The sequence below is a fragment of the Caenorhabditis elegans genome, chromosome III, assembly GCF_000002985.6.
Source record: "Caenorhabditis elegans chromosome III".
Classification (NCBI taxonomy): Eukaryota; Metazoa; Nematoda; class Chromadorea; order Rhabditida; family Rhabditidae; genus Caenorhabditis; species Caenorhabditis elegans.
The window spans coordinates 13,270,729-13,294,427 of NC_003281.10; the positions used below are offsets into that span (position 1 = coordinate 13,270,729).

General features: G+C 35.6%; 3 protein-coding genes and 2 non-coding genes across 6 annotated transcripts; 4 read left to right on the plus strand and 1 right to left on the minus strand.

Moving 5' to 3' along the window:
- The first annotated feature begins 6,231 nt into the window (after nucleotides 1–6,231).
- Nucleotides 6,232–6,346, plus strand: F56A8.10. Its single transcript, NR_101869.1, has one exon. It is a non-coding gene; the product is annotated as an Unclassified non-coding RNA F56A8.10 (non-coding RNA).
- Nucleotides 6,347–6,530: 184 nt separating this feature from the next.
- On the plus strand, nucleotides 6,531–13,159 carry unc-64 (Syntaxin-1A homolog). Of its 2 annotated transcripts, none has more exons than NM_001379980.1 (8): nucleotides 6,531–6,654; nucleotides 6,700–6,799; nucleotides 7,839–7,938; nucleotides 8,507–8,761; nucleotides 9,145–9,239; nucleotides 9,489–9,605; nucleotides 9,819–9,929; nucleotides 13,059–13,159. In NM_001379980.1, the coding sequence occupies exons 1-8, from the start codon at nucleotides 6,641–6,643 to the stop codon at nucleotides 13,140–13,142; spliced, it is 876 nt and encodes a 291-aa protein (NP_001366988.1). In that variant the 5' UTR covers nucleotides 6,531–6,640; the 3' UTR covers nucleotides 13,143–13,159. The 2 variants fall into 2 exon arrangements, with proteins under 2 accessions (NP_001366988.1, NP_001022614.1); NM_001027443.6 differs by lacking the exon at nucleotides 13,059–13,159 and adding an exon at nucleotides 11,496–11,612 and having other exon boundaries at nucleotides 6,533–6,654.
- Nucleotides 13,096–22,362, minus strand: set-25 (Histone-lysine N-methyltransferase set-25). Its single transcript, NM_067337.6, has 8 exons — nucleotides 22,174–22,362; nucleotides 21,650–22,120; nucleotides 20,304–20,577; nucleotides 18,768–19,157; nucleotides 18,308–18,463; nucleotides 17,516–17,952; nucleotides 16,230–16,427; nucleotides 13,096–13,780 (listed from the first exon to the last, which is right to left on the minus strand). The coding sequence occupies exons 1-8, from the start codon at nucleotides 22,347–22,349 to the stop codon at nucleotides 13,738–13,740; spliced, it is 2,145 nt and encodes a 714-aa protein (NP_499738.3). The 5' UTR covers nucleotides 22,350–22,362; the 3' UTR covers nucleotides 13,096–13,737.
- F56A8.8 (NR LBD domain-containing protein) lies at nucleotides 14,993–15,927 on the plus strand. Its single transcript, NM_001379981.1, has 2 exons — nucleotides 14,993–15,694; nucleotides 15,750–15,927. The coding sequence occupies exons 1-2, from the start codon at nucleotides 15,089–15,091 to the stop codon at nucleotides 15,846–15,848; spliced, it is 705 nt and encodes a 234-aa protein (NP_001366914.1). The 5' UTR covers nucleotides 14,993–15,088; the 3' UTR covers nucleotides 15,849–15,927.
- Nucleotides 18,973–18,993, plus strand: 21ur-12617. Its single transcript, NR_052826.1, has one exon.
- Nucleotides 22,363–23,699: the final 1,337 nt, after the last annotated feature.

Consider the following 23,699-nt stretch of genomic DNA (forward strand, 5'->3'; position numbering starts at 1 on the left):
GGTTTGCCGCCAATACTTAGCGAGACCCAACGTTTCGAGGCGGAGCATTTTCATTTAGCCTTGGAGCGCGATTGCACTTCAATTCGATAATTTTTTTTAAGGTCAAAGTCCAGCAGAAAGTGCTCATCCCCACAAAACTCCCATGTATCTTGTTCATGTTCTTCACGCCTTTTCGCATGCAAACTTCCGAAATTCCTAGAAGAGTTTGGCTTCTCCTTTTTCGTATTCCCCTGTGGAGAACACAAACATATCTTCTTCTTCGTGAGCATCTTCTTCTTCTTCTTTTCCTTCTCCTCAACAACTTCTTCCTTTTTTCCCGAAACTGGCTTGATTACAACCTCCTCTCCTCTCACCAATACTTTTTCTCTTTTTTTTTTTCGTCAAACTTTTTTTTTCTTTTTCTCCTTTTTCTCCCTCCATTTTTTCTTTTTTCTTTTTTTTCACGACATGAAAAAAAGGAAAAAAAAGTAGAAGACGTCCAGGAAAAGCCCTTTTTATGTGTGTGTGTGCAAGTTTTTTGCCGGGGCTCTCTGAGCTTCTCGCTCTCCCTTTTTGCCTAAATTGGCTTCTTTTTTTCTATTTTCACCCCTTGTTTATTACTCTTTTTCATGTACTTGGACCCTTGTTTCACTTTAGTTGAAATGAAACAAAAGTTGAAAGTTTCCGGTTTTTTAACTTCGTTAGGTAGCTTGGATGAAGCTATAACTTCTGAGCTTCTGCTTCAAAACTTGGAAACTGTTAGTTAGGTGGGGTTTTTTTCTGCGTTAAATCAATGGAGAGCGGCAAACGATTTTTTCCGGCAAATCGGCAGATCGGCAAATTGCCGGAATTGAAAAAAAAAATTAACTTGAAAAATTTCCGGCAAATCGGCAATCGGGCGTTTCCGACGAAAATCGGCAAACCGGCAAATTGTGGTTTTGCGCATTTCTTTCGATTTTTTCCGGAAAATTGGCATATCGGCAAATTGCCGGAATTAAAAACAAATTTATTTTTAAAAATTTCCGGCAAATTGTCGATTTGCCGAATTTGAAGGAAAAACTGCAATATCTGAAAAAAAAAAACGGGAAAAAATTTCAAAACGGTAGAGTCTTTTAAAAAAATCACTCAAAAACTTCCGGCAAATTGATATCCGGCAAACAGCAAATCGGCAAACCGGCAATTTCCAAAAATTAAACATTTCCGCCCACCCCTGCTTTAAATGAAAGAATAACCGAAAAAAATTGATTTTTTTTTTCAATTTTGCAAAAAAAAATCGCTGATCACCATGGCCGTCACGAAAAAAATTTTACCAAAACATAAAAACACTAAAAAAATTTTTTCGATATTAATTTTTAAATCATAAAAATTTAGAAAATACAAATTTCTAAATTTTTTTACACTTACATATATTTGGATATTACGACCCATTTTCTATCATTTGAAGCAAAAATCTCTGAGCTTTTAGGTAGGCACAAAAATACCTACCTGCCTGTCGTGGTGAGACCCACTACAACTGCCTTTAAGGTTCCGTTTCATTGTTCCACGACTATATAATACGACATTGTTTATCATCACACCATTCGGTCTTCCATTCCTACAGCTGCTGCTGCCATGAGTCAATTGAATTTAGATATTATTATGATTATTATTCTGTATAATATCTCTGCAGTCTCTCAGTCTCAGTCACCTGTCTTGCTGTCACTCTCACTTTATATTCCTTTCCCCTGCCGTCGTTTTTTATCCACCCCGTATACACACACTTTTTTATAAATATGTAAAGAGGGATGTAGACATATGTTTTTTTTCCGGATTATTAGTTCCACAACTCTTGTTTGTTTTTTTCTTACCCAGGAGTTTTTTTAAAAGAAACTTGGGGCACTGGGAAAAACCTATATTTTTTTGTCAATAGTGTCAAAATGGCCAAAAGTTTTTTGAAAATTTTAATAAAGTGGCAATTACTAAGTTTTTGCCATTTTTTGAGAAATCTATTGCACATGTTCAAGCATTTACAATGTTTGAATATTATTATTTGAAACATAAATTGACCATAAAATTTGGAAAAAAATTTTGATCAACGACTTCCACAAATGTGGCAAAAAATGAGATTTTTTCAATGTTCAAAAAATCATATAAAATTTAATTTCAATAAACTTTTGGATGGTAATGTTATAGAAATGTTCTGTGTATAGAGTATTTCTCTCTAACACTATTTAAGCCCCCGTGTTGCTCATTCATCTTTCTTTCCCCCCAAGAAGACGTCTATGATATCTCTACAATTCATCTTTCTTGTCTATTTTTCCTTTTTATTTTGTATCTTTTGCTACAATCAAAACATCACTTTTAAATCCAACCAGTGCGCCCACGAGAATTTTGAATTTTTGCGTCATTTTTACCTTCACTTGATTATACTTTGAATAATTAGATTCCCAAAAAAAAATTACTTTTTTTTTTTTTTAATTTTCAATCAGTTCTTAAAAACCAGCTATTCATATATTTTCTAAAGATAAGTAACTAAGTAAGTAAGTAAATAAATTATTTTAATTCAATTCAAAAATCAAGCTCGTAAATCGAAATATGCGTTACAGTAATCATTGAAGAATTACTGTAGTTTTCGCTTCGAGATATAGTTATATTTTGCGCGTCAAATAAGTTGTGCAATACGCATTCTCGGAATGTTGTGTTCACGTAATATGTTCATTCGGAATTCTGAAAGTGAGCACTTTCCTTGTCGGAATTTTTACAGTATCACCAATTTCCAATCTATTAGAACCCCTCTACAAACTTAAACGTCGTTTCCGTATTTTCCATTCCAAAAAGGGTGCCAACAACACCGGAGGCTTCCCGAAAAAAAAAGTGGTATGGCTTAGATGAACTTTCGTCTCCATGTCTTCCTTTTCTCACTTCCATTCCGACGAAGAAGACGACGAAGTAGAAGAAGAAAAAAGAAAGGAAGACGTGAAATTTCGGAAGCTTGCTCCCGTCCAGAATACGATGGAAGAAGAAGAAGGAGGAGGAGGAAGCGACGATGACAACAACCACACAAAAATATCGAATTTCGAGAAAATATTTCTGTGGGTTTTGGGGTGGGAGGTTGACGTTTAAAAAGGTTTATATAAACATTTGGACTTTGGACATTTTGAGCTTCAACTTTTAGCAGTAAGTATTTTTAAGAGGGGCACTTATGCCTGTGAAATAAGAAAACTCGGCCACCCTCATTTCATGGTGAATTTTCTCAAAAAAACGCCGCTGTAGAATCTACAGCGCCTTTTTTTCCACTTCTACGAGTTTAAAAGGGGCGCATTTACGCGCGATGGTCTCGACACGAGCCATCCATTGATTTTTGGGGTGCGTGGCGAGACCAATGGCGGGACCATCGCGCCCCCTTTAAAGTCGTAGAAGTGGAAAAAATGCACTGTATAGAAACCCCGATCAATCTCGTCAAATTTCAGAAACATGTACTGTGAAAAATCAGCGATAACTCGCTGGCCGAGTTTTGGATTTTTCTAGGCCATGTAGCAAAATCCGCTCTGAAATTGGGTGCTTGCGTATTTGGAGCAGCTGCTCGCATCTTCTACGAGCAGATTGAATTTTCTACAGGAACCCGAAACTCCGAGAATGTGTATTACGCGACATATTCGACGCCCAAAATATCTCGTAGCGAAAACTACAGTAATCCTTAAAATTACTACTGGTCGATTTACAGAAATAATTTGTTAATCGATAAAATATTCAAATTTTTTGTAAAACTTCAATCCCTTGTGAATTTATTATTCATTTGTATAAAATAATATTTCAAAAATTTTCGGTGTTGCCCGGTCATCAATCTTCTTCCGTTAAAACTGCTTAAATACACTCGTGATTTTTGCAAGATTTGTTTTTGATTTTTTGTTTTTTTTTTCTGGCGGGGTTATGTCAGAAATGAATCATCTTCGCCATGTCTTTCTGCATCCAAAACTTTCTGGATATTATTTTTTGTGATTCCTAAGTTTTTCGGGCATTGGTTTCCCTGATAGGTAGGTGTGTAGGCACACGGAATGCAACATTTTTAATTTCAGTTAAAATCATATTTTCTGGTCAAAATGATTCAATTTTTCTCATTTTTAAACTATGAATCATCGTCACCTTTTCCAAACACCTCCCCCCAAAAATTTTCACATTGCTTATCACTTTTTATTTATCAATTTTTCCCCTTTTTCCCCTATTACCAAAACGGAAAAAATTGAAAATTTTTTTTTCCGATCCCTTAAGATGTCACGTCAGGCTTCTTCTTGGCAATTTTGCCGAAATTTGTCTTCTTAAGCACATTTGAATAATCTATTTAAATAGACACGACTCGAGTAGATCAAACGTTTTTTTTCGGGAAACTCCAAATTTAATTAAAATAGACTTCTACAGGTGTTGTAGTTTATCAGCGATTATTTGTCCAACATAATGTTGTTTTTTTAGATATTTTATTTCAAAAAAATCAAAAAAAAATTAAACTAAATTTTATGATAGAGGCTTGTAATTAGTTCTCAAATGCTCATATTTTTGGCAAAGTTCACAATTTACCAAAATTTTGACTCAAAATTTTTTTTGAACAAACTAACTATACATTTTTGGGCTTTTTTTATTTTAATATTCAGTTTGGAAGTACTACAACTTTAAACTAAAAATATTTAACTTTAAAAAAATATACAGCATCAGTTTATGATGGCCAAATGCCATTTTCAAAAAGTTTTATGATTTTTGAAATTTGGAAGATTACCAGTTTTTGCCACTTTTTTGGAAGTCGTCGATCAGAAATTTAAACAAAAATTCCTTCGAATTTTATGGTCTATTTATGTTCTAAATATTAATATTCAAACATGAAATTTGTTCAGTTTTGTACCATAGGAGCCACTGGCGCTACTCCACCTTTAAAATTAAAAAAAAAACAAAGAGTGGCAAAAAACAGAAATTGCCACTTTTTGACTAAATAAGAAATTTTCAAAAAAAAATTCGAATTTTTTTACTATGAAATTTAATCATTTTGGCACCATAGGAGTCGTTTTTAACAACTTCCCCCACTGCCCTGATCAGATCCCTAATCCCACCAAATCATTCACCTCTCTGCTCCGTCTCACTCCTTAAAAAATGGTGGGATAAAAAAAAGAGTCGCAGAGAAAACCCGCGAAAAAAAATAGGGGTAAAGAGTCCCGCCCCTTGACACGCAAAAGCATGAAAATGGAGAGAGAGTGTGTGTGTGTGTGAGACGTCTAACTGTCTCGTCGCCTCTCCTTTCATCGTTTTGGCTCTTCCTTTTCTCTCTCTCGTGCTTTTCCCATATATATCGAACAGATGTGGTCTCTCTCTCTCTCTCTCTCTCTCTTTCACCGGGAAGAAGACGAGCTTTTCCCCCTCATCTCTTCTACTCTCTCTCTCTCTCTCTCTCGTCACTCAGTTTGCTCCTAAAACGGCTCCCCGAGACACACAACGCCTTCTATTCGGTGCTGCTCCCCCCGCGTCCACTCCCCTCCGCCTCACTTATTTTTTGCTCTTTTCCTTTTTTTTTCTTTGAATTCTCTATTCTGCCCTATTATCTTTTCAGTTTATATACAAGTAACCACGTTTTTATTTCTTTTTTTAGACTTGAAACTTACTTCAGTTACCCTCTGTCCTGTACAAAAAATTGTCAACTGAGAAAATATTTGTCATCTCTTTCTCTATTGTTTTGTTGTTATACATTAATTGATATATTTGAAATATGTAACCAAAAATATAAAATTTTAACGTAAAGTGCAAAAGGAAATACGGGTAATCTAATTAATTTTTTTTTTTGACTTTTCAAAACTTTTTTCCACTTTTTGAAAAAAACTACAACACTGTCATGTTCAAATGCCATAGTTAAACTTTTCAAAAAAATTTTGAGCATTTTTATTGTCAGCCAAAAAGTGGCAATTACTGACTTTTTGCCACTTTTATTTTAGAAAATAGCACTGCCGACCATTTATATTTGAAACATAAGTAAATCATAAAATTCGAAGGAACACTTTTTATATCGACAACTTCCAGATAAGTGGCAAAAACTGGTAATCTTCAAATTCCCAATAAATCAAAAAATTTAGATTTTTTTCGAATTTTTTACTATAATTTTTCGAATTTTTTACTATAATATGAAATTTGGTCATCAAATGTACATTTTTCGAATATAAATGTTTTTTGTTTAAAGTTGTAGTATCGTCAAAAAAGGCCTAGTCTAGTCTATATTTTAGTTTGTTCAAAAAAAATTTCAGTCAAAGTTTTGGTAAATTGCCGAATTAAAACGTACACTAAAGTACGAAAATAATAGAAAAACATTAATTTTGGTCGACTTCCAAAATTTTTAACACCAGGTTTTGACCACTCGAAAAAAATTCCCCTTTTTTTGAAAATTGTTAGTATGAACTTTTTGTGCAATTTTTAACAATCTTCATTCTATATAATTTTTTTTAAGTTTTAATAATCTGATAATTTCTATTTAAAGTATATTTTTCCCATTTCTCCTTTTTAAACTTTTAATTCGATTTTTAAATTCTCATTTTTCCTTTTCCAGACTTTCCATCAAAATCTCTTTCTTGTCTCTTTCCATTCACATGACTTTTTGACAGTCCAACAATAGGAACCACTTTTCGTGTCGAGACCTGTCAACAGGAACAACAACATGACTAAGGACAGGTGAGTCAATATTCTTGAATCAAGATAATGATGCACAAATTTTAGATTGTCCGCTTTAAAAGCGGCGCAGTCCGAGGATGAGCAGGACGATGATATGCACATGGACACCGGGAATGCACAATATATGGAGGAGTTTTTTGAGCAGGTACTGTAGTGGAAAAATTGGTGTCGAAATAAACAAAAATTATGGTTCAACTTTTTGAAAAAATACATGTAAATTTTTTCATTCAAGTCCACTTTAATAATTTGAAGTCGGCCAAAAAAATGTTTTAAACTCAGATTTTTTTAAACTTCAACTTTATTTCAATTAATTGGATTGGAATTTTGTTAAGAAATTCTCGAAATGTTTTTTTTTGAATTCCACAATATCTGAAAATTTTTAAAAATAGTTGATAATTTTGAACTATTATATAACGAGAACACAACATTCTGAGAATGCGTATTGAGCAACATATTTGACGCTCAAAATATCTCGTAGCGAAGGCTACAGTAAGTCTTTAAAAGACTACTGTAGCACTGGTGTAGATTTACGGGCTCGGTTTCGAAATTTATCGATGAAACATTAAAAAAATTTTTACTTGTGAAACTAAAGAAAATAGCGCACGTAAATCGACACCAGCGCTACAGTAATCATTTAAAGAATTACTGTAGTTTTCGTTACGAGATATTTTGCGCGTCATATGTTGCGTCATATATGCGTGATATGTTGTGCAATACGCATTCTCAAAGCGATTTCCAAACTGTAAATATTTTAGAAATGGATTTTGAACTTCTCAAATTTTCAAAAAATTCTACTAGTTTGAAAAACAAAACAAATTCCAAAATGTTCGCAAATTCTATGACCAATCACACAAGCTGTTCAAATAGTTGAGAAACAAGAAAAAATGAAACTCAATTTTGTGATGTATTTCAGTGACGTCCCCCCCATATTTCGCAATCTTTTTTTTTGTTGCTCTCTTTTGTCAATTTGCCTCGATTTTTATATATGTGTCATTTCGGGTGTCTCTGTTTCCCATGAGGGGGCGATTGAATATTCATAGTTTTTGCGCAACCGACGGCGACCTTTTTTTCAATTCATAGAGATATATAGATTCTATGGAATTTTGTTCTAGGAGCTCTCTGTGGAAATAAAAATGTTTGGGGTTGATGAAAATGGAAACACTTTAGTTGAATTTTTTTTGCAGGTTGAAGAGATTCGTGGAAGTGTGGATATTATTGCGAATAATGTTGAAGAGGTCAAGAAGAAGCATTCGGCAATTTTATCAAATCCAGTTAACGATCAGAGTATGTTTTAAAAAACTGAACTTTTAGAAAATTGATTTTTCAGAAAAATAAAAATATCGAAAATTTTCGTTTTCCAGATCTTTCGAAAAAATACCTGTAAATGTTGGCTTTTTTTTTTCTTTAAAAAATTATTTTTTTAGGCTTGGCCTTAGGCTTAGGCTTAGGCTCAAGGTTAGGCTTACGCTTAGGCTCAGGTTTAGGACTAGGCTTAGGCTCAGGCCAAGGCTTAGGCTTTTAGAGTTAGGCTTAGGCTTAGGCTCGGCGAGGCTTCGTTTTAAATTCTCCAAGAAAAGATCTGGAAAACAATTTTAAAAAGTTAAAAAAAAGAAAATTTTCATTGTTTCGATTTTTTCGGAAACTAGCTTTGAATTGTGACTCTTTTTTTTCTTTCAGGAAAAATTTTGTGCGTGTTTTCTCAGTAAAATAAACAAAGTTAGATTGAATTTTTTTAAAACAGTTTCGTTAAAAAAATTTCGAAAATAAATTTTTTAAAAAATTGTTGAATGGATAAAACAAGGTTCAAAATATTGTACTTTTTGAGACCCCCAAAAATATGCCACAATTTCAGAAACCAAAGAAGAACTCGACGAGTTGATGGCAGTTATCAAAAGAGCTGCGAATAAAGTGCGCGGCAAACTGAAATTGATCGAAAATGCCATTGATCACGACGAGCAAGGAGCCGGAAATGCGGATCTTCGAATTCGAAAAACTCAACACAGCACATTATCGAGACGATTCGTCGAAGTGATGACTGATTATAATAAGACACAGACTGATTATCGAGAGAGGTGTAAGGGACGAATTCAGAGACAACTCGATATTGGTGAGCTTTTTTTAAAACATTTTTATGGAAATTTTGCGAAGCAAAAGTTGTTAAAGTAAAAAAATCTAGAATTTTGGAGCACACCTGAATCATGGTGCTCCCAATGTCTGCTACCTGCCTACAAGGCGGCTTACGCCTACGACATATATGTATACCTGTCATAGCGCAAGACGAACCCAGAGAACATCGGACGCTTCAAAAAAATTTTTGTCAGGCACACCGACTAGTCGAATTATAAGTATCGTAGGCAGGTAGGCAGGCAGACGTGTAGGCCTAACTGGGGCAGGACAAAATTTTTCCTGACATTCTGTGCCACTAAATTTTGGATCAGTTTTTAAAAAAATTCACACAAAATTCTAATAATCCATTACATATTTTTTCAGCTGGAAAACAAGTCGGAGATGAGGATTTGGAGGAAATGATTGAGAGCGGAAATCCGGGAGTATTTACACAAGGAATCATCACAGATACCCAACAGGTTTGTTTTTTTCTAATTTAAAATTTGAAACAAAAAATTGAAAATATTAACAAAAGTTATTCCAAATTCGTTTTTTTTTTTGGCTTAAGCTTAGGCTCAGGCTTAGGCTTAGGCTTAGTCTGAGGCTTAAGCTTAGACTTAAGCGTAAGCTTACGCTTACGCTTAACCTTGAGCGCGGGGAGGCGTCCTTCCAATTCTCCAAGAAAAATTCTGGAAAAAAACCCAAAAAATGTTAAATAATTTTTTTAGGCAAAACAAACGCTAGCCGATATTGAAGCTCGTCACAATGATATCATGAAATTGGAAAGTTCAATTCGAGAGCTTCACGACATGTTCATGGATATGGCTATGCTTGTCGAATCTCAGGTTTGTGGAATTTTTGATATTACAAGTTGAATTTTCAAAAAAAAATATAGGTTTTTTCTAACAAATTTCTTAATGTCTAGTCTAAGGTAAAATAGAAGAGGTACTTTCCAACCAATCAGCGTCTTCGAGTCCGCCCACCCCGCCTGATTGGTCGTGTAATTCTCAGCTTGGAGGAAATTCAAATAATTAAAGAAAAATCCTGAGCTTTTCCAGGGAGAGATGGTTGATCGAATTGAGTACAATGTGGAGCACGCGAAAGAATTTGTTGATCGAGCAGTAGCTGATACGAAGAAAGCCGTTCAATATCAGTCGAAGGCGCGAAGGGTTCGTTTTTTACGTTTTTGGAAAAATTTAATATTGTAACTCTATTTTGCATGGATATACCTATATTGAGTTTTTTATTCATCAAAATTGATAGAAAATGTGTCTGGCAGCTGGGAAAATGTGGGTTCTAAAATTCCCAGACACGAGAATTTTTATAAATTTATTAATACAAACGGGTGTGTGCCTTTAAAGAGTATTTTTATTTTCATCGACTTTTCATAGTTTTTCGGAAACTTTTTATTTTCGCACAACAGTTTTGCATTCAACAAAAAATTGTCGTGTCAAGACCAACACGGCCCGGTAAGCAAGTGGTACATCCATGCAAATGCGCTCTACTGATAATTTGAGTGTAGCCAGGTTTGGGCGCGTGATAACGAAAAAAGCTTTTGGTCCAAAAAAAAATTCGAATCTATTTTCGGACATTTTTATGCATCACAAAAATATTGGACCACCCGTTTTTGAGATAGATGCGCCCAAACGTCCAGGTATACGGTAGACAAATTGCGTACTCATACAGTTTGCCGGGCCGTGAGTAGGAACCGTATTTTTGGCACAAAAGTCGGGCAGGAAATGATTCAAACATCATACCTCACGCGCAACATTTTTTTATGAATTTGAAAGTTTATGAAATATTAGAAAGTATAATGATATGATCTACCATTTTTCAAGTTGCCGCCGCATTTTTTTTTCAAAAAAATATCGATTCAAAAATTGATTATTGTACTGTATTAGTGATTCGTGGTGTACATCTGTAATGTTCCAGATGAAATGCTATATATTTGTGTTAATTGTTGTCATTATTCTCGTCATCGTCATTGCTGTCGTCATTTGGGTTATTGTTGCGAATGCTTCAACTTCTGTTGTGTTACCCTCAAAAACCTCAAGCTCCTCCACATCGAACACGTCTTCTCAACGTTTTCGTGTTCGCTGAAAAATTGTCATTGATTTTTTTTTTCTTAAACCCTCTTGCTTTCAAAATTCGGGGAAAATATTAATATTGGTGACGGGAATTGAGTTCAATTTTTCAAATCAATTTCTCATATGGGGGCTTTAATTTATTATGTTTTAACTTACTTTGTGTTGTCTCACTCTCTCACTCAAGTCTTTGTATTACGGGAGCATAAAATTCTGAGAATGCGTATTGCACAACATATTTGACGCGCAAAATATAACTATATCTCGTAGTGAAAACTACAGTAATTCTCTAAATGACTACTGTCTTTTTTTTGCTTAATATTAGTATTCTATCGATAAATCTCTTCAGTTTAAAATCGAGCTCGTAAATCGACACCACAGTAGTCAGAAGTTTTCGCTACGAGATGTAGTTATATTTTGCGCGTCAAATATGTTGTGCAATACGCATTCTCAGAATTTTGTGTTCTTGCATTTTTTGGAAAGTTTGTTGTTAGTTCTCAGCAGAGCGTGTTTGCAGACCGTGGACCTCCTGTGATTGTATTTTTTATTGTGATTGTCATATATTGTCCTGTGATGTGTTTTTTTTTTCGTCGTATTTTTTGTCGTAAACCATAAATGTTTCTCTCTAACCTATTTGTCCATTATTTTCAGAAGAAGATCATCATTTTGATCGTCGTCACCATCCTAATCGGCTTCGTTTCTCTGTGGCTCATTCAGTATATTCCTGGCATTTAAGCCCATTTGTTTCCCCGTCTAAACGCCCACGCTAAAAAAATTTCAAAATTTCAAATTCTATATGACAACAAAAACGGCTCCAATAATGAACCAAATTCGCTTGTTTTCTCTGAAAATAAGGGCTAAATATATCTTTGTAATTAGAGCATTAGATTAAATAGAGCAAACTTTTATTATCAAAAATATTTAATTTATTTATTATTTAGTTTCTTTCAATCAGGTACTTTTTTCATAATTAATCAACTTATTTTGGAGAAAATACTATTTGAAAAATCAAAGTGCAAACCCGCTCCACGGCCAAACGTCCCGCCTTTATAAATTGGGTCTCGTTAGGTATTTAGCGCGGCAACATCAGGAAATTCAAACGTTTTCACCCAGTTTTTCGTTGTTTTAAATATTTTTGCTGTCAAAATAATTTTTTTAAAAATCAATAAAAGCAATAGAAAGTAATTGAAAATGTTTGAATTTTCGAATTTGCCGCGCCAACTTCCTCACGAGACCCATGGTTTCAGGGCGGAGCGTTCTCAATTAGCCGTGGAGTGCGCTTGCGTCAAGGTTATATTACCGAATCTTGGATTTTTGCGCCGAAGCAAGTCAAATACAGTACCGGGTCCCAACACGACAAAGTTGCGTGCCATACAGAAATGTGCTGCGCCTTTAAAGATTACTGTAGTTTAAAACTTGTTTTTTCGAGGAAAAAAATTTTTAACTTATTACGGGAACACAAAATTCTGAGAATGCGTATTGCGCATCATATTTGACGCGCAAAATATCTCGTAGCGCAAACTACAGTCATTTAAAGGATTACTGTAGTTTTCGCTACGAGATATTTTGCGCGTCAAATATTTTGCGGAATACGCATTCTCAGAAATTTCTGTTCCCGTAATACAGTAATCTTAAAGGCGCATACTTTTTCGCGTTTAACAAAAACACTTATCGTGTCGAGACCGGGCAAAAATCACTGTTGATTTATTATCATAAAAGTACCCGAATTCCCGAACAAATTAATATTATTTTTCTTTTAAAAAAAGCCTAATTATTTCGCAATACATCCTGTTTTTGTATCTCCACTGCCTTTTGACCCACTTTTCGCGCGCTTTTCACACGTAAATCTCACCCCCGTTCTCTTCGACCAAGCAATAGTTCTTTTTAATATAAAAATTAAATTTAAATTACAAATTATTTCATTATTTTTTAAAATTAGAATAATATCGATCTCAAAATGGAAGCTTAAATATTTATTAAAAATTGTTTTTTCTACAAATTTTCAAAACTTTAGGATCCTTCCAATTTCTTACTGTAAGAAATTTTAATTTTTTTTTCAATTTTTTTTGCCACCCATTTCATGTGTTTTCTGTTCACTCACCACCAACCAACCAAAAAATTAATTAATCAATCAATAATAATAACAATAATGAATTTCTGAATCGCTTTGAGATATTTTTTTTGTGCAATTTTCTTACTAAAGCTAAATTTCAGAAGAAGATTTGCATCCTTGTCACCGGCGTCATACTCATCACTGGCCTAATTATTTTTATTTTGTTTTATGCGAAAGTATTATAAATTTTTTCAAATCTCGACGAAAAGAAAAACTTAACCAAAATGAAAAAATTGAGCAAAAAATACAAGAAAATTGGGAAAAAAAGTTAATGAAAGACTTGAGGGAAAATTAATGAAATGTAGTGGACGAAAATTCCTGAAATAACTCGGGCGGAAAAATGATTGTTTAGAACGGAAAAATTGTAAAAAAGAAAAAAGTTAATGAAATGAGTGTGTTTGAGGGGGATAGAAACTTTACAAAAATGAGCAAAAAATGATTTTTTAGAACAGAAAAATTGTAAAAAAGAAAAAAAAAGGAAAAAAAAGTTAATGAAATGAGTGTGTTTGGGGGGAAAAGTGATATTTTCAGGAAATTCAATTTTCTTTTCAAATCTCAAAAAGAAAAATGAAAAACTTTACAAAAAAGAGAAAATGGGCAAAAATAACAAACTCGAGCGGAAAAAAAAATGAAAAAAATTAATGAAATGAGTGCAATTGAGGAAACATGAATAAAGTCGGAAGAAAAGGGGAGATCTTCAGGGAAAAAAGCAGAAAAAAAGATTAAAAAGTTAATTGTCATACAGTGAATTAAGAATGAAGATGTATAGGGGAGAAACTTTCAGAATGCAGGAAGGGTTCCCATGCACTTGGTCGATTTGCACCTGAAAATTTACAATTTTTAAATTATTTTTCAGCTTTCCAGAATTTTTTTTTCAAATTCAGATATTTTTTCGTACAATTTTTTTCTGATTTTCTCTGGAAATAGCGAAAAAAATATTCCATTATTTCAAAATTGAAAAATTATTTTCAAAAAAAAGTTGGACTTTTTTTTTCAATTCTTCGTCAAATTTTTTCGTAGTTCTTTTGTTTGTTGATATTTCTGAATTTCAGAATAATTTGAAAATATTTTGTAGGAAAATCCCAGTTCACTCCAGGAGTGGGCGGCAAACGATTTTTTTCGGCAAATCGGCAAATTGCCGGAATTGAAATTTCTGGCAAATCGACGAAATTGTCGGAATTGAAAACTTCTGGAAAATTGCCGGGATTGAAATTTTGGGTTAATTGCTGGAATTGAAATTACCGGAACATTGCCGGAGTTGGAAACTTTCGAATTGAAATTCCCGGTAAATCGAATTGAAATTCCCGGTAAATCGGCAAATTGCCGAAATTGAAATTTCTGGCAAATTGCCGGAATTGAAATTTCTGGCAAATCAGCGAAATTGCCGGAATCGAAAACTTCCGGCAAACTGCTGGAATTGAAATTACCGGCAAATTGTGGAGTTGAAAACTTCCGGTAAATCGGCAAATTGCCGAAATTGAAATTTCTGGCAAATTGCCGGAATTGAAATTTCTGGCAAATCGGCGAAATTGCCGGAGTTGAAAACTTCCGGCATATCGGAAAATTGCCGGGATTGAAATTTCTGATAAATCGGCGAAATTGCCGGAGTTGAAAACTTCCGGTAAATCGGCAAATTGCCGGGATTGAAATTTCTGGCAAATCGGCGAAATCGCCGGAATTGAAAACTTCCGGCAAACTGCTGGAATTGAAATTACCGGAAAATTGCCGGAGTTGAAAACTTCCGGCAAATCGGCCAATTACCGGGATTGAAATTTCCGGCAAATTGTGGAGTTGAAAACTTCCGGCAAATCGGCAAATTGCCGGAATTGAAATTTCCGGTTTTCAAAATTTCTGGCAATTGGAAATATCGGCAATTGCCGGTTTTGAGATTTTTTAGCAATAGGAATTTCCCGGTCTTCAAAAAAAAAATTGCTAAATGCTATCCACAACACCAGCCAAACCCCATTCTCATCGCATAGGGTCACCTATTTTCCCAGCGTTCCAAGTTCACATACGCCTAGCTCTACATATCCGCGTTTCCACTGAAATCGATCGGAAAAACGGCGCGTTCAGACAATCGTGAGCCTATGTCTACATGATATTCATTCATTCATTTTCTTTTTTCTTCATCATGTCAACCTCGTCATCTGTGTGCAACACTGACTCCACCACCTCCCCATGCTCTTCACCCGACTCGACTCCCATGTCGAGTCCTTCCAAGCCAAAGGTGAAATCTGATCGAGAAATTGCCAAACTGAAGAAGGACATTCACGTCTTTGCGAGAAAAATTAATGAAGAATGCGAGCGCTTCATCGATAATCATATAGAGGTTAACGGGGAGGAGGACGCCGTTAACCAGAGAATTCCGACCTTCTTCATCAAGAGCTACAACTTTTTGAAAAAAGAAGCAGAATCTGTGAGCTACGAGGATCGCTTTCTCGACTTCATCCCACAATGTATTCGAATGAAGGTGACCACCGAGCAATACGGACCCCCAAACTGTTTCCCCGAAGCCGACGAGAATGGATATCTCAAAGATGAGCCGAAACGTTTGGCGGACGAACTCGTTCAGTTCTACGTTGACGTCATCGAGTACGTTCGGTTTACGTTTGTCTGTACTGGAAAGATTCCGATCCTTCCACACTCGTACTACCTGACTCTCTTCGTTTATCAGAAGCGTGTCGAGGAAAGCACACTGTTCAACAAAAGTCTAGTGAGGATGATTCCAGAAGTCTTGGTAAGTCTCTATTGAATATATTACCTAATGATCTAATTCATGAAAAATTTTCCAGCAATCAATGCTCAATGTCGGAACATTCGGCAACCAAAATATTGGAATAGACTATGTTACAGACTGCACCAGAGAACACTACAAGTATTTGCTTGAGTAATCATTTTGTTGATAATAACAAAACGATTGTCACTATGAGACCTTAATTTTAAATTTCGATAATAAAGTTTTGCTTTCACTTTAGTGTTTTTGGTGTTTTTCTTGAGAATTTTTGAATCAAAAAATATAAAATACGATTTCTACAGAAAATCTGTCAACACTGACGCGGGAATTCAGTTTTTAATCACAGCTTGCTTAATTTAATAGATTTACTATGATTCGAATGTTTGTTAATTTCATGTCACTGCGAAACGAAAGAAATTGGAGATTTTAGCTAAAATTAGCCGTTTTTCAGAGAAATTGAACCGTCATAATTTTTTTTTTGGAACATTTTTGAGAATTTTCATCATATTGAGTATATTTTGAGCAATAGAAGGCTCACCGGCATTTGACACTCGACCGTTTCCACTCGATACCGGGCTCGTAGTATGCAATCGTTATCTCTTCTCCTAGAGCGATGTCCTTGATGGCATATACTGCAACACGTGGAATCAGTGGATCTTCTTCGAATCGTCGACTGTAGACTTCGACGAACACCGAGCTGGGGTCACAGCTGTGATTGATGAATCGGGAGATATTCCTGAAATAATTTTTTATTGCAAAAAAAAACGTGATTTTGGTTTACTCTAGAGGGGGAAGACTTCCATTTTTCCATCAGACTTCAAAACGAGAAATTGTCATTCGAGAGTATTCCCCATTTATTTTTGGATTTTTCGTTGGTTTTTCGGACAAAAACCAAAAAACTTTTTTTTTTGGTTTTTGAAGAAATTAAATTATTTGTGGTATCGGTTTTTCGATTTTTTATAAATCTAAATATCAAAAATGTTATTTAAAATAACTTATTTTTTCGTTTTCCAATATTTCGAAAATAATTACCATAAAATTTTGCACGGAATTCTGGCTTCCCTCATAAATCGAAATGGCAGAGTTTGCCGAACTAGCCATTTTGGGTCGGAGAGATTTTGTGTAGATTTACGGCGCGTTGTGTGTCGCGGCTCGTTTTTAGTTGTAAAACTGATTTATTTGTCCGTGTGGAGTACACGAAACTTTTCCACGCGTTGTCCGGCCTGGCGATGGTAAATGGAGCGCGAAAATTCAATGAGGAAAGCCAGAACCCCGTCATTTTGTAAATTTAAAGTCAAATTTTGTTTAATGTGATGGAAATAATAGAAACTTCTTCTACAAAAGAAGAAAATTGGCCAAAACTTTAAGAAAAATCAATTTTTTTTAAATGGAAATATCGGGAAAACGAAGCAAAAATACGATTTTTTTTTCGTTTTTTGGTCCAAAATCAAAACAATTTTCGTTTTTCGGTAAAAGCGAAAATTGAATTTTCAGCGTCCGGCACACATTTTTCGATTTTTTCGATGAAAATCGAAAAATCTAAAAAATGTTCCAAAAATCAACCATAAAACATGATTTTTCATCTAATTTTGTTTATATTGATAAGAAAAAACATTAAAATTTCTTCAGAAAAGAAGAATAATTGCCAAAAATTTAAGCTAATTTTTGAAAAACCGAAAAACGAAATTATTCGATTTTCGGAAAAAAAACGAAAAATCGAAAAACCGACACCCTTGGTGATTATTTTCGAATGGCACATATCTCGTGTTAAAGTCTGTGGAAAAATTAAAATCATCCACGACGGAAATTTTATGAACTACCAACCCAGTCTTCTTGGCACTGATAATGATCTTAGTATCCATCGCATTGAACGCAGCATCGTACGATGAGTCAACTCTCTCCGGGGCCTCTGGATTCTCTTGTTCCTCGCCATCATCCGTTTTCGTCGATGAACTTGCGACAGGATCCGACGTCGGCAGCAGTGTCACGTCTCCAGTGTATTCACACACTAGTTCTCCAGCCTTGATGTTTGCAGCAGCACGAACGCCGAACCCTTTTTCAGGCCCTTCATAGTAGACGGCGAGTGGATGCTGCTGTCCTCGTTGAAGCGATCTTCGTGGGCAATCCAGACTGCAGCCACACGCGTCCGAGCATTCCATCACGATTCGAGCATTGTCAATTTTGAAATCCGTGAAGTCAACTTTCCCGTCCGGTGTACACTCCAGATTGGTGACATCGTGGGGATCGTAGAGGAACATGAACTGAAAATTCAATTTTTATTTGGGGTTTTCTGAACAATTTTTGTTGTACTGTTGAAATAGATCCGTGAAAAAGAGCATCACACGGAAAACGAGGCGGAGCGTAATTTTGCAACCCTGCGGCACGGTTTTCTTTACGCTGTTTTTTACGGAGAGGCCCCACGAAAAGGGGAACCGGCACTGTGTCAAACGCACAAAGGATCATCGAGAAAAATTGCGTTTTGCGCGTTTGGCACAGTGCCAGATCCCCTTTTCCGCAGATTTCCATTTCGTTCTCCTTTCCCCTTTTCGTGGGGACTCTTCACGGATCGATCTTTCAACCTCGTCAGTAAGTTTCTTTTTGAAACATCAGCCGTACCCTAGCGTCGCATTTGCACTTCGTCCCATTCTCGCACGCTTTACTTCTCGTGGGCATCCATATTTTCTGGCCGGTCAAGTCGGCGAAACTCATATTAGCACGGCTTTCAAGACATCTTTTGTAAGCGTCCACGTCGACGATGTTGATTGCAGTGTACTGAAAAAAAGAAAATTTATTTCGGATTTTTTCGAGTTCCGAGAGTAAAAAGTTATGTTTGTCCAGAAAAAAAAAACAATTTTCTACAGTAGAAATTTGTTTTTTTGTTGCTATTTTTTGGGGGAAATAGATTTTGGGATTCAAAAAAAATCCAAAAAACTCATTTTCTGTGCTTCAAACAGTGGTTTTTAATGGTTTTCAATGGCTTTTTCGTCTAAAAAATTCAGAATAAATAGAAATTCGACAAAAGCCCCACTGAATCGCAGTTTTTTTTTTAAAAGCCTCCAAAAATTCGGATACTTACCGCGTAGCACGGTGGGCGAACGGATTGAGTGTATGACGAAATATAGAAAACGGGTGCCAATCCCAAATCCCTATTATCCATTGTGTGGAAGTAGCTGAGATCCTGATAGATCCAGAACACATTTTCTGGACTACTCTGTGGCACGGGCTCGATGAAAATCTGTTTCAGAGCCTCGTCGAGTGTCAATTCGATTCCGTTTTCTTGATTTTTCTCGACGACTAGCTTTGCTTCTTCTGCGGCGGCCGATTTCACGGTTTCGATGAACTTGTCTCGAATCGACATTTCTTCTAGAATCGTTGGCGCTGTTCTTGCACATTCTTCAACTGATAATCGGTGCAGAGTGAGGCACGTCCATCCTTCGTAGTAAATCAATATTTTGCCTTCTTCGCTCTGAAAAATACGAGAAATTTTTTATTAATTTTTTTAAAAGGTTTGCTGAAAATTTAAATTTGGTTAGAGTTAATTGAGAATTCGCCAAAATTAGCTTTGTAGATAGATGAAAAAGGTATTTTTGCACGCTCTCCTCGAAACCAAATAATTATTAGAGCGCGCTTGCTGCGCTTCCCGTTTTTGCATCCGCGGCATTTTGACTTTCCACTGAAAAAAAGCAGATATTTCAGATTTATCGAATTTTTTGCTTTTAAGATTTTTTTTCTGCATTTTACGAACAAACCTTCTGTTAAACAGTGAAAATCGAATTTAAAATGACTAAAATGAACTTTTTTCGTCCACTGGTTGTGAAATGGTTTGAATTTGAAGAAATCAACGGGATTTTTCTTATTTTCTAAATATTTTTCTATTAAAAATCGGTTTTAAACCATTTTTTGACCCAAATGTTAAGTTACAAATGTATTAAAACCGATTTTTAATAGAAAAATAATCAGAAAATAAGAAAAATCACCGTTTTTTTCAAATTCAAACCATTTCATAACCAGTGGACGAAAAAAGTTCATTTTAGTCATTTTAAATTCGATTTTCACTGTTTAACAGAAGGTTTGTTCGAAAAATGCAGAAAAAAAATGTTTAAAGCTAAAAATTCGATAAATCTGAAATATCTGCTTTTTTCAATGGAAAGTCAAAATACCGCGGATGCAGAAATGCGAAGCGCAGCAAGCGCGCTCTAATAATTATTCGGCTTTGAGGAGAGCGTGTTTTGGTGTATTTTTCAATTTTTTTTTATAAAGGAGATAATTATTTTTGAATTCCCGCGCAAATGAATTACCTAATTTTAAGATTTTTCGCGTTTTCCAGCTATATTAATCAAAATTCCTTGTTTTTCTTGTATAAATGAAGTAAAGCTCCATTCGGCAATTTTCCAAAGAGTTTTCCACAAAAAATATAACTTTGAACTTTAATTTTCTTTCGGAGTAGCCAGTTTTCTCACTGTCTAAAAATTGACAAATGGAGAATTTTTATTAATATAGCTGGAAAACGCGAAAATCTCAAAATTAGGTAATTTATTTGCGCGGGAATTTTAAAATAATTATCTCTTTTTTTTTTTAAATTTTAATAGTTTTCCTGAAAACTAATAATTACCCTGAATGCAGCTTGAGCTGGCCAGTTCGACGCGTGAGCGCCATACTTTGCCAGATCGCTTTTCGTGAACTTCTTCGTCGGAATCCCGGGGAATGCGATGCCTTTACGTGACCAAGATCCATGCCGTTGTGCTCTTCTCGCTTCGTTACAATTCTTATTGACACGAGACTTGTATGTAGAGACAACAGTGATGCGTTCATTGTTCGGATAGTTTCCAGGACCGAGCGGAAGAACGACGACCATGATCGGATTTTTCGCGATTTTCTCTACACGTCTGAAAAAAATTAATTGCTCCGTGAATTTTACAATAAGCAACGTCGCACAGAAAAAGAGGCGGGGACGTAATTACGCAACCCTACGGCACGGTTGGGATCTTACTTGTTTTTTCTCGTTTTTCGAATGAAAATGTTATCCAATCACGGTCTCCTGGAGTGTTCATAATTATTAGAGCGCGCTCGCGCGTCACCTCACGAACTCCAGAATTCGCGGGAATTCGTTTCGCGGGGACAGCAGTTTTTGGTTATTTTTGGCTTCTATGGAAATTATTTTTAATTTTTTGATTTATAATATTGTTGAGAAGCATCATCCGCATTGAAAATGTGTAAAATTATGAAATTTGACCGAAAACAGAAGGTTTTACAGAAAGGAGTTCTACACTTTTCTTTAAAAATGTATCAGGTCCGTCAGTTTTGCGATTTATGTGTCGTAAAATATGTCATTTTGTAGAGAAAAGTCTGTTTCACAAAAATCCATGTTTGAGATTTTAATTGTTTAATTTCTAATATAAAAAAAATATTCAAAAAATCAACAATTTTACGTTAAAATTTAATTTTTTTAATTTTTCAGTTTTCAATAAGAGCAATTTCAAAATTTCAAACATGGATTTCTGTGAAACTGCCTTTTCTCTACAAAATGACATATTTTACGACTCTGAAATCGAAAAACTGACGGTTCTGATACATTTTAAAGAAAGCCGTGGTGACTCCTTCTGTAAAACTTTCAGTTTTTGGTCAAATTTCATAATTTTACACATTTTCAATTCGGATGATGCTTCTCAATAATATTATAAATCAAAAAATTAAAAATAATTTCCATAGAAGCCAAAAATAGCCGAAAACTGCTGAAACGAATTTCCGTGATTCTGGAGTTCGTGAGGTGCCGCGCAAGCGCGCTCCAATAATTATGAACACTCCAGAAGGCCGTGGCAATTTGATTACCATATTAGCTCGAAAATTTTTCGAAAAACGAGAAAAAACAAGTAAAATCCAAACCGTGCCGAGATTACGCTCCATCTATTTTTCTGTGCGACGCTGCTAACTTCGACAGTAAATTTCATCTAAACTTACTGTTGATGTGACACGTCAGCTTCATCTTCTGTGCTCGACTCCCTTCCAGAAGACTCGGAGAAAATAGTCTCAATCGGCACCGGTCTCAAGCTTAACCCGGATCTCCTGCGATTGCTTTGAGTTACAGCTGGCTTCGTGGTCTTTTTCCCGTCTTTTGACGAATTATCGACAGCTTTTGACGTTGAAGCTTCATCGATTTTCCGAAGTTTCGACTGTTTCGGCGGCTTCTGAGAATCGGCAGCCTTCGATTTTCGTTTGGTGCCAACAGGGGTTTCAAAACCGCAAGTCGAAGTGGACGGAGCATCTTGGGACTTTCTGGCCCTATTTACACGGGGTTTTCGATCCTCGATGACATTCATTGTGCGTGAACTCTGCGTCGCATCAGTCGCGCTGATTCTTCGTCGCTGTCTCAATCTCTGCGTCTCTTCGGGAGGGCACTCGGGCTTCAGTGTGCGGACAGACTCACTTCTCCTGAATAGGCTTTAATAAATTCCTTTTTTTTTTCGTCGAGAATGATAACTAACCTTCGTTTTTGCCCAGGATATGCACCGTTTGTGCTCACAGAGGTGAGCGAGATGGGTGGGATGTTCTCCTTCTTCTCATCCTCCGTATAAGCGGCACGAATGTCGCCCTCATCATCTCCATCCCATCCAGCGTGAGATGCTGTCGCTTCTGTAGATGTTCCCCAAGCTGGAAGCATTCTTTTCTGAAAATTTCTAATTGTTTTTCACTGTGTGAGCTTATTTAATTGATTAGAAGAGGGGGTACGTTTTCGTAAGGGGATTTTTTCGTAAGGAACGCTTTCAGTAGGGCAATGTGCGGCGCGCCTTTTCGCAAGCCCGCCGCACAGTCCTTCGCAATGCGCCGCACGGCTTTTTGCAATGCGCCGCACGCTTCTTCGTATTTATTTATTTATTTTTCCAACAGGAAATTTCGAACGGAATTCAATTAAAAACGGATTTTTAATGGAAATTAATTAGTTTTATAGCTAAATACGGATATTTTCAGAATTTTCGATGACAAAAACGGGTTTCAATCGATTTCGAATCGATCAAAATTAATATTAATCGAAAATGAGCGTTTCCTTCCCGGAAAAAGAAGAACTTGATGCTGAGAGTGATCCAGGCGGAGCCAAACGATTAAAATGATAGAAGTGATTTTTTATTCAGTCGAAATTGAAAATAAAACTGCAAACAAAAGTTAATTCGATTAAATTAAGTAAGAAAAATCATGGCGAAATTTGGATAACCTGAGTATGGAAAATTGTTTCTATAATCTAATGGCACAGAGGTAAACAAAGAGATCAGTGATAGCATTTCGGAATTTCCATAAAAGGGAAAAGTTTCTCATTAAAAGCACTGAAACCGGTATAATTCAAAAACACTGAAGTACAGAAATCGGGGTTTTTGTATAATGGCACAGCGGTTGTTCGATTTCCGGATCGTCTCTTCAAGTCTAGGATCAATGATTTTGATAGTTGAATGGTCTTTTGAATCACTCCTCGCAGGTTTTGATAGTCGTTGTGATGATACATTCTCTGGAAAACAAAACAAATCGATATTATATACCTATTTGAGAACTTAAAAAACTACAAAAAGAAACTTGCCTTCAGCTTGGAAAATTGCTGCTCACTCGGGTTGTTTGTGAACTCTAATCCGTTTCGAACCCTCTCTCTACAGTTCCAAAAATCAACGGGATATCGAGCATCTTCTCCAAAATAGAATTTTTCGAGGTAGCTGAAGAAATCTGAAAAACGAGAATAATTGATTTCATGACAAGATTTTTCAAACCTTTCAATGCTGGATGCATATTAACTGTTCGACATTTCAGAAGACGGAGCCAAAGAAGTACTTTGTCGTGTGGAGCAAAACTGAGAGTATAAATCGATTTTAAAAGATTCACGAATTCCGGCTTATTGATATCGTCTCCAACAGCTGAAATTTTGAATTAGGTTAGCAGCATTAAATATTTAGGTTTACCTTTTCGCAGATTTTTAAAAAGATTCACTTTGAAGTGACGCCAACATCCAAAAATGTCCGCATTCGGCCAC

Bases quoted from the DNA above. Each gene is read 5' to 3' on its own strand.
- unc-64 (NM_001379980.1), top strand. The intron at 9,240-9,488 runs GTTTGTTTTTTT...TAATTTTTTTAG, and splicing joins TCATCACAGATACCCAACAG to GCAAAACAAACGCTAGCCGA. The intron at 9,606-9,818 runs GTTTGTGGAATT...GAGCTTTTCCAG, and splicing joins CTATGCTTGTCGAATCTCAG to GGAGAGATGGTTGATCGAAT.
- set-25 (NM_067337.6), bottom strand. From the start codon at position 22,349: ATGCTTCCAGCTTGGGGAACATCTACAGAAGCGACAGCATCTCACGCT. The intron at 16,428-17,515 runs GTTGGTAGTTCA...AAATTATTTCAG, and splicing joins ATCAGTGCCAAGAAGACTGG to GAATATCTCCCGATTCATCA. The intron at 13,781-16,229 runs GTGAGCCTTCTA...GTAAATTTTCAG, and splicing joins CGGTCGAGTGTCAAATGCCG to GTGCAAATCGACCAAGTGCA.
- F56A8.8 (NM_001379981.1), top strand. From the start codon at position 15,089: ATGTCAACCTCGTCATCTGTGTGCAACACTGACTCCACCACCTCCCCA. The intron at 15,695-15,749 runs GTAAGTCTCTAT...AAAATTTTCCAG, and splicing joins GGATGATTCCAGAAGTCTTG to CAATCAATGCTCAATGTCGG.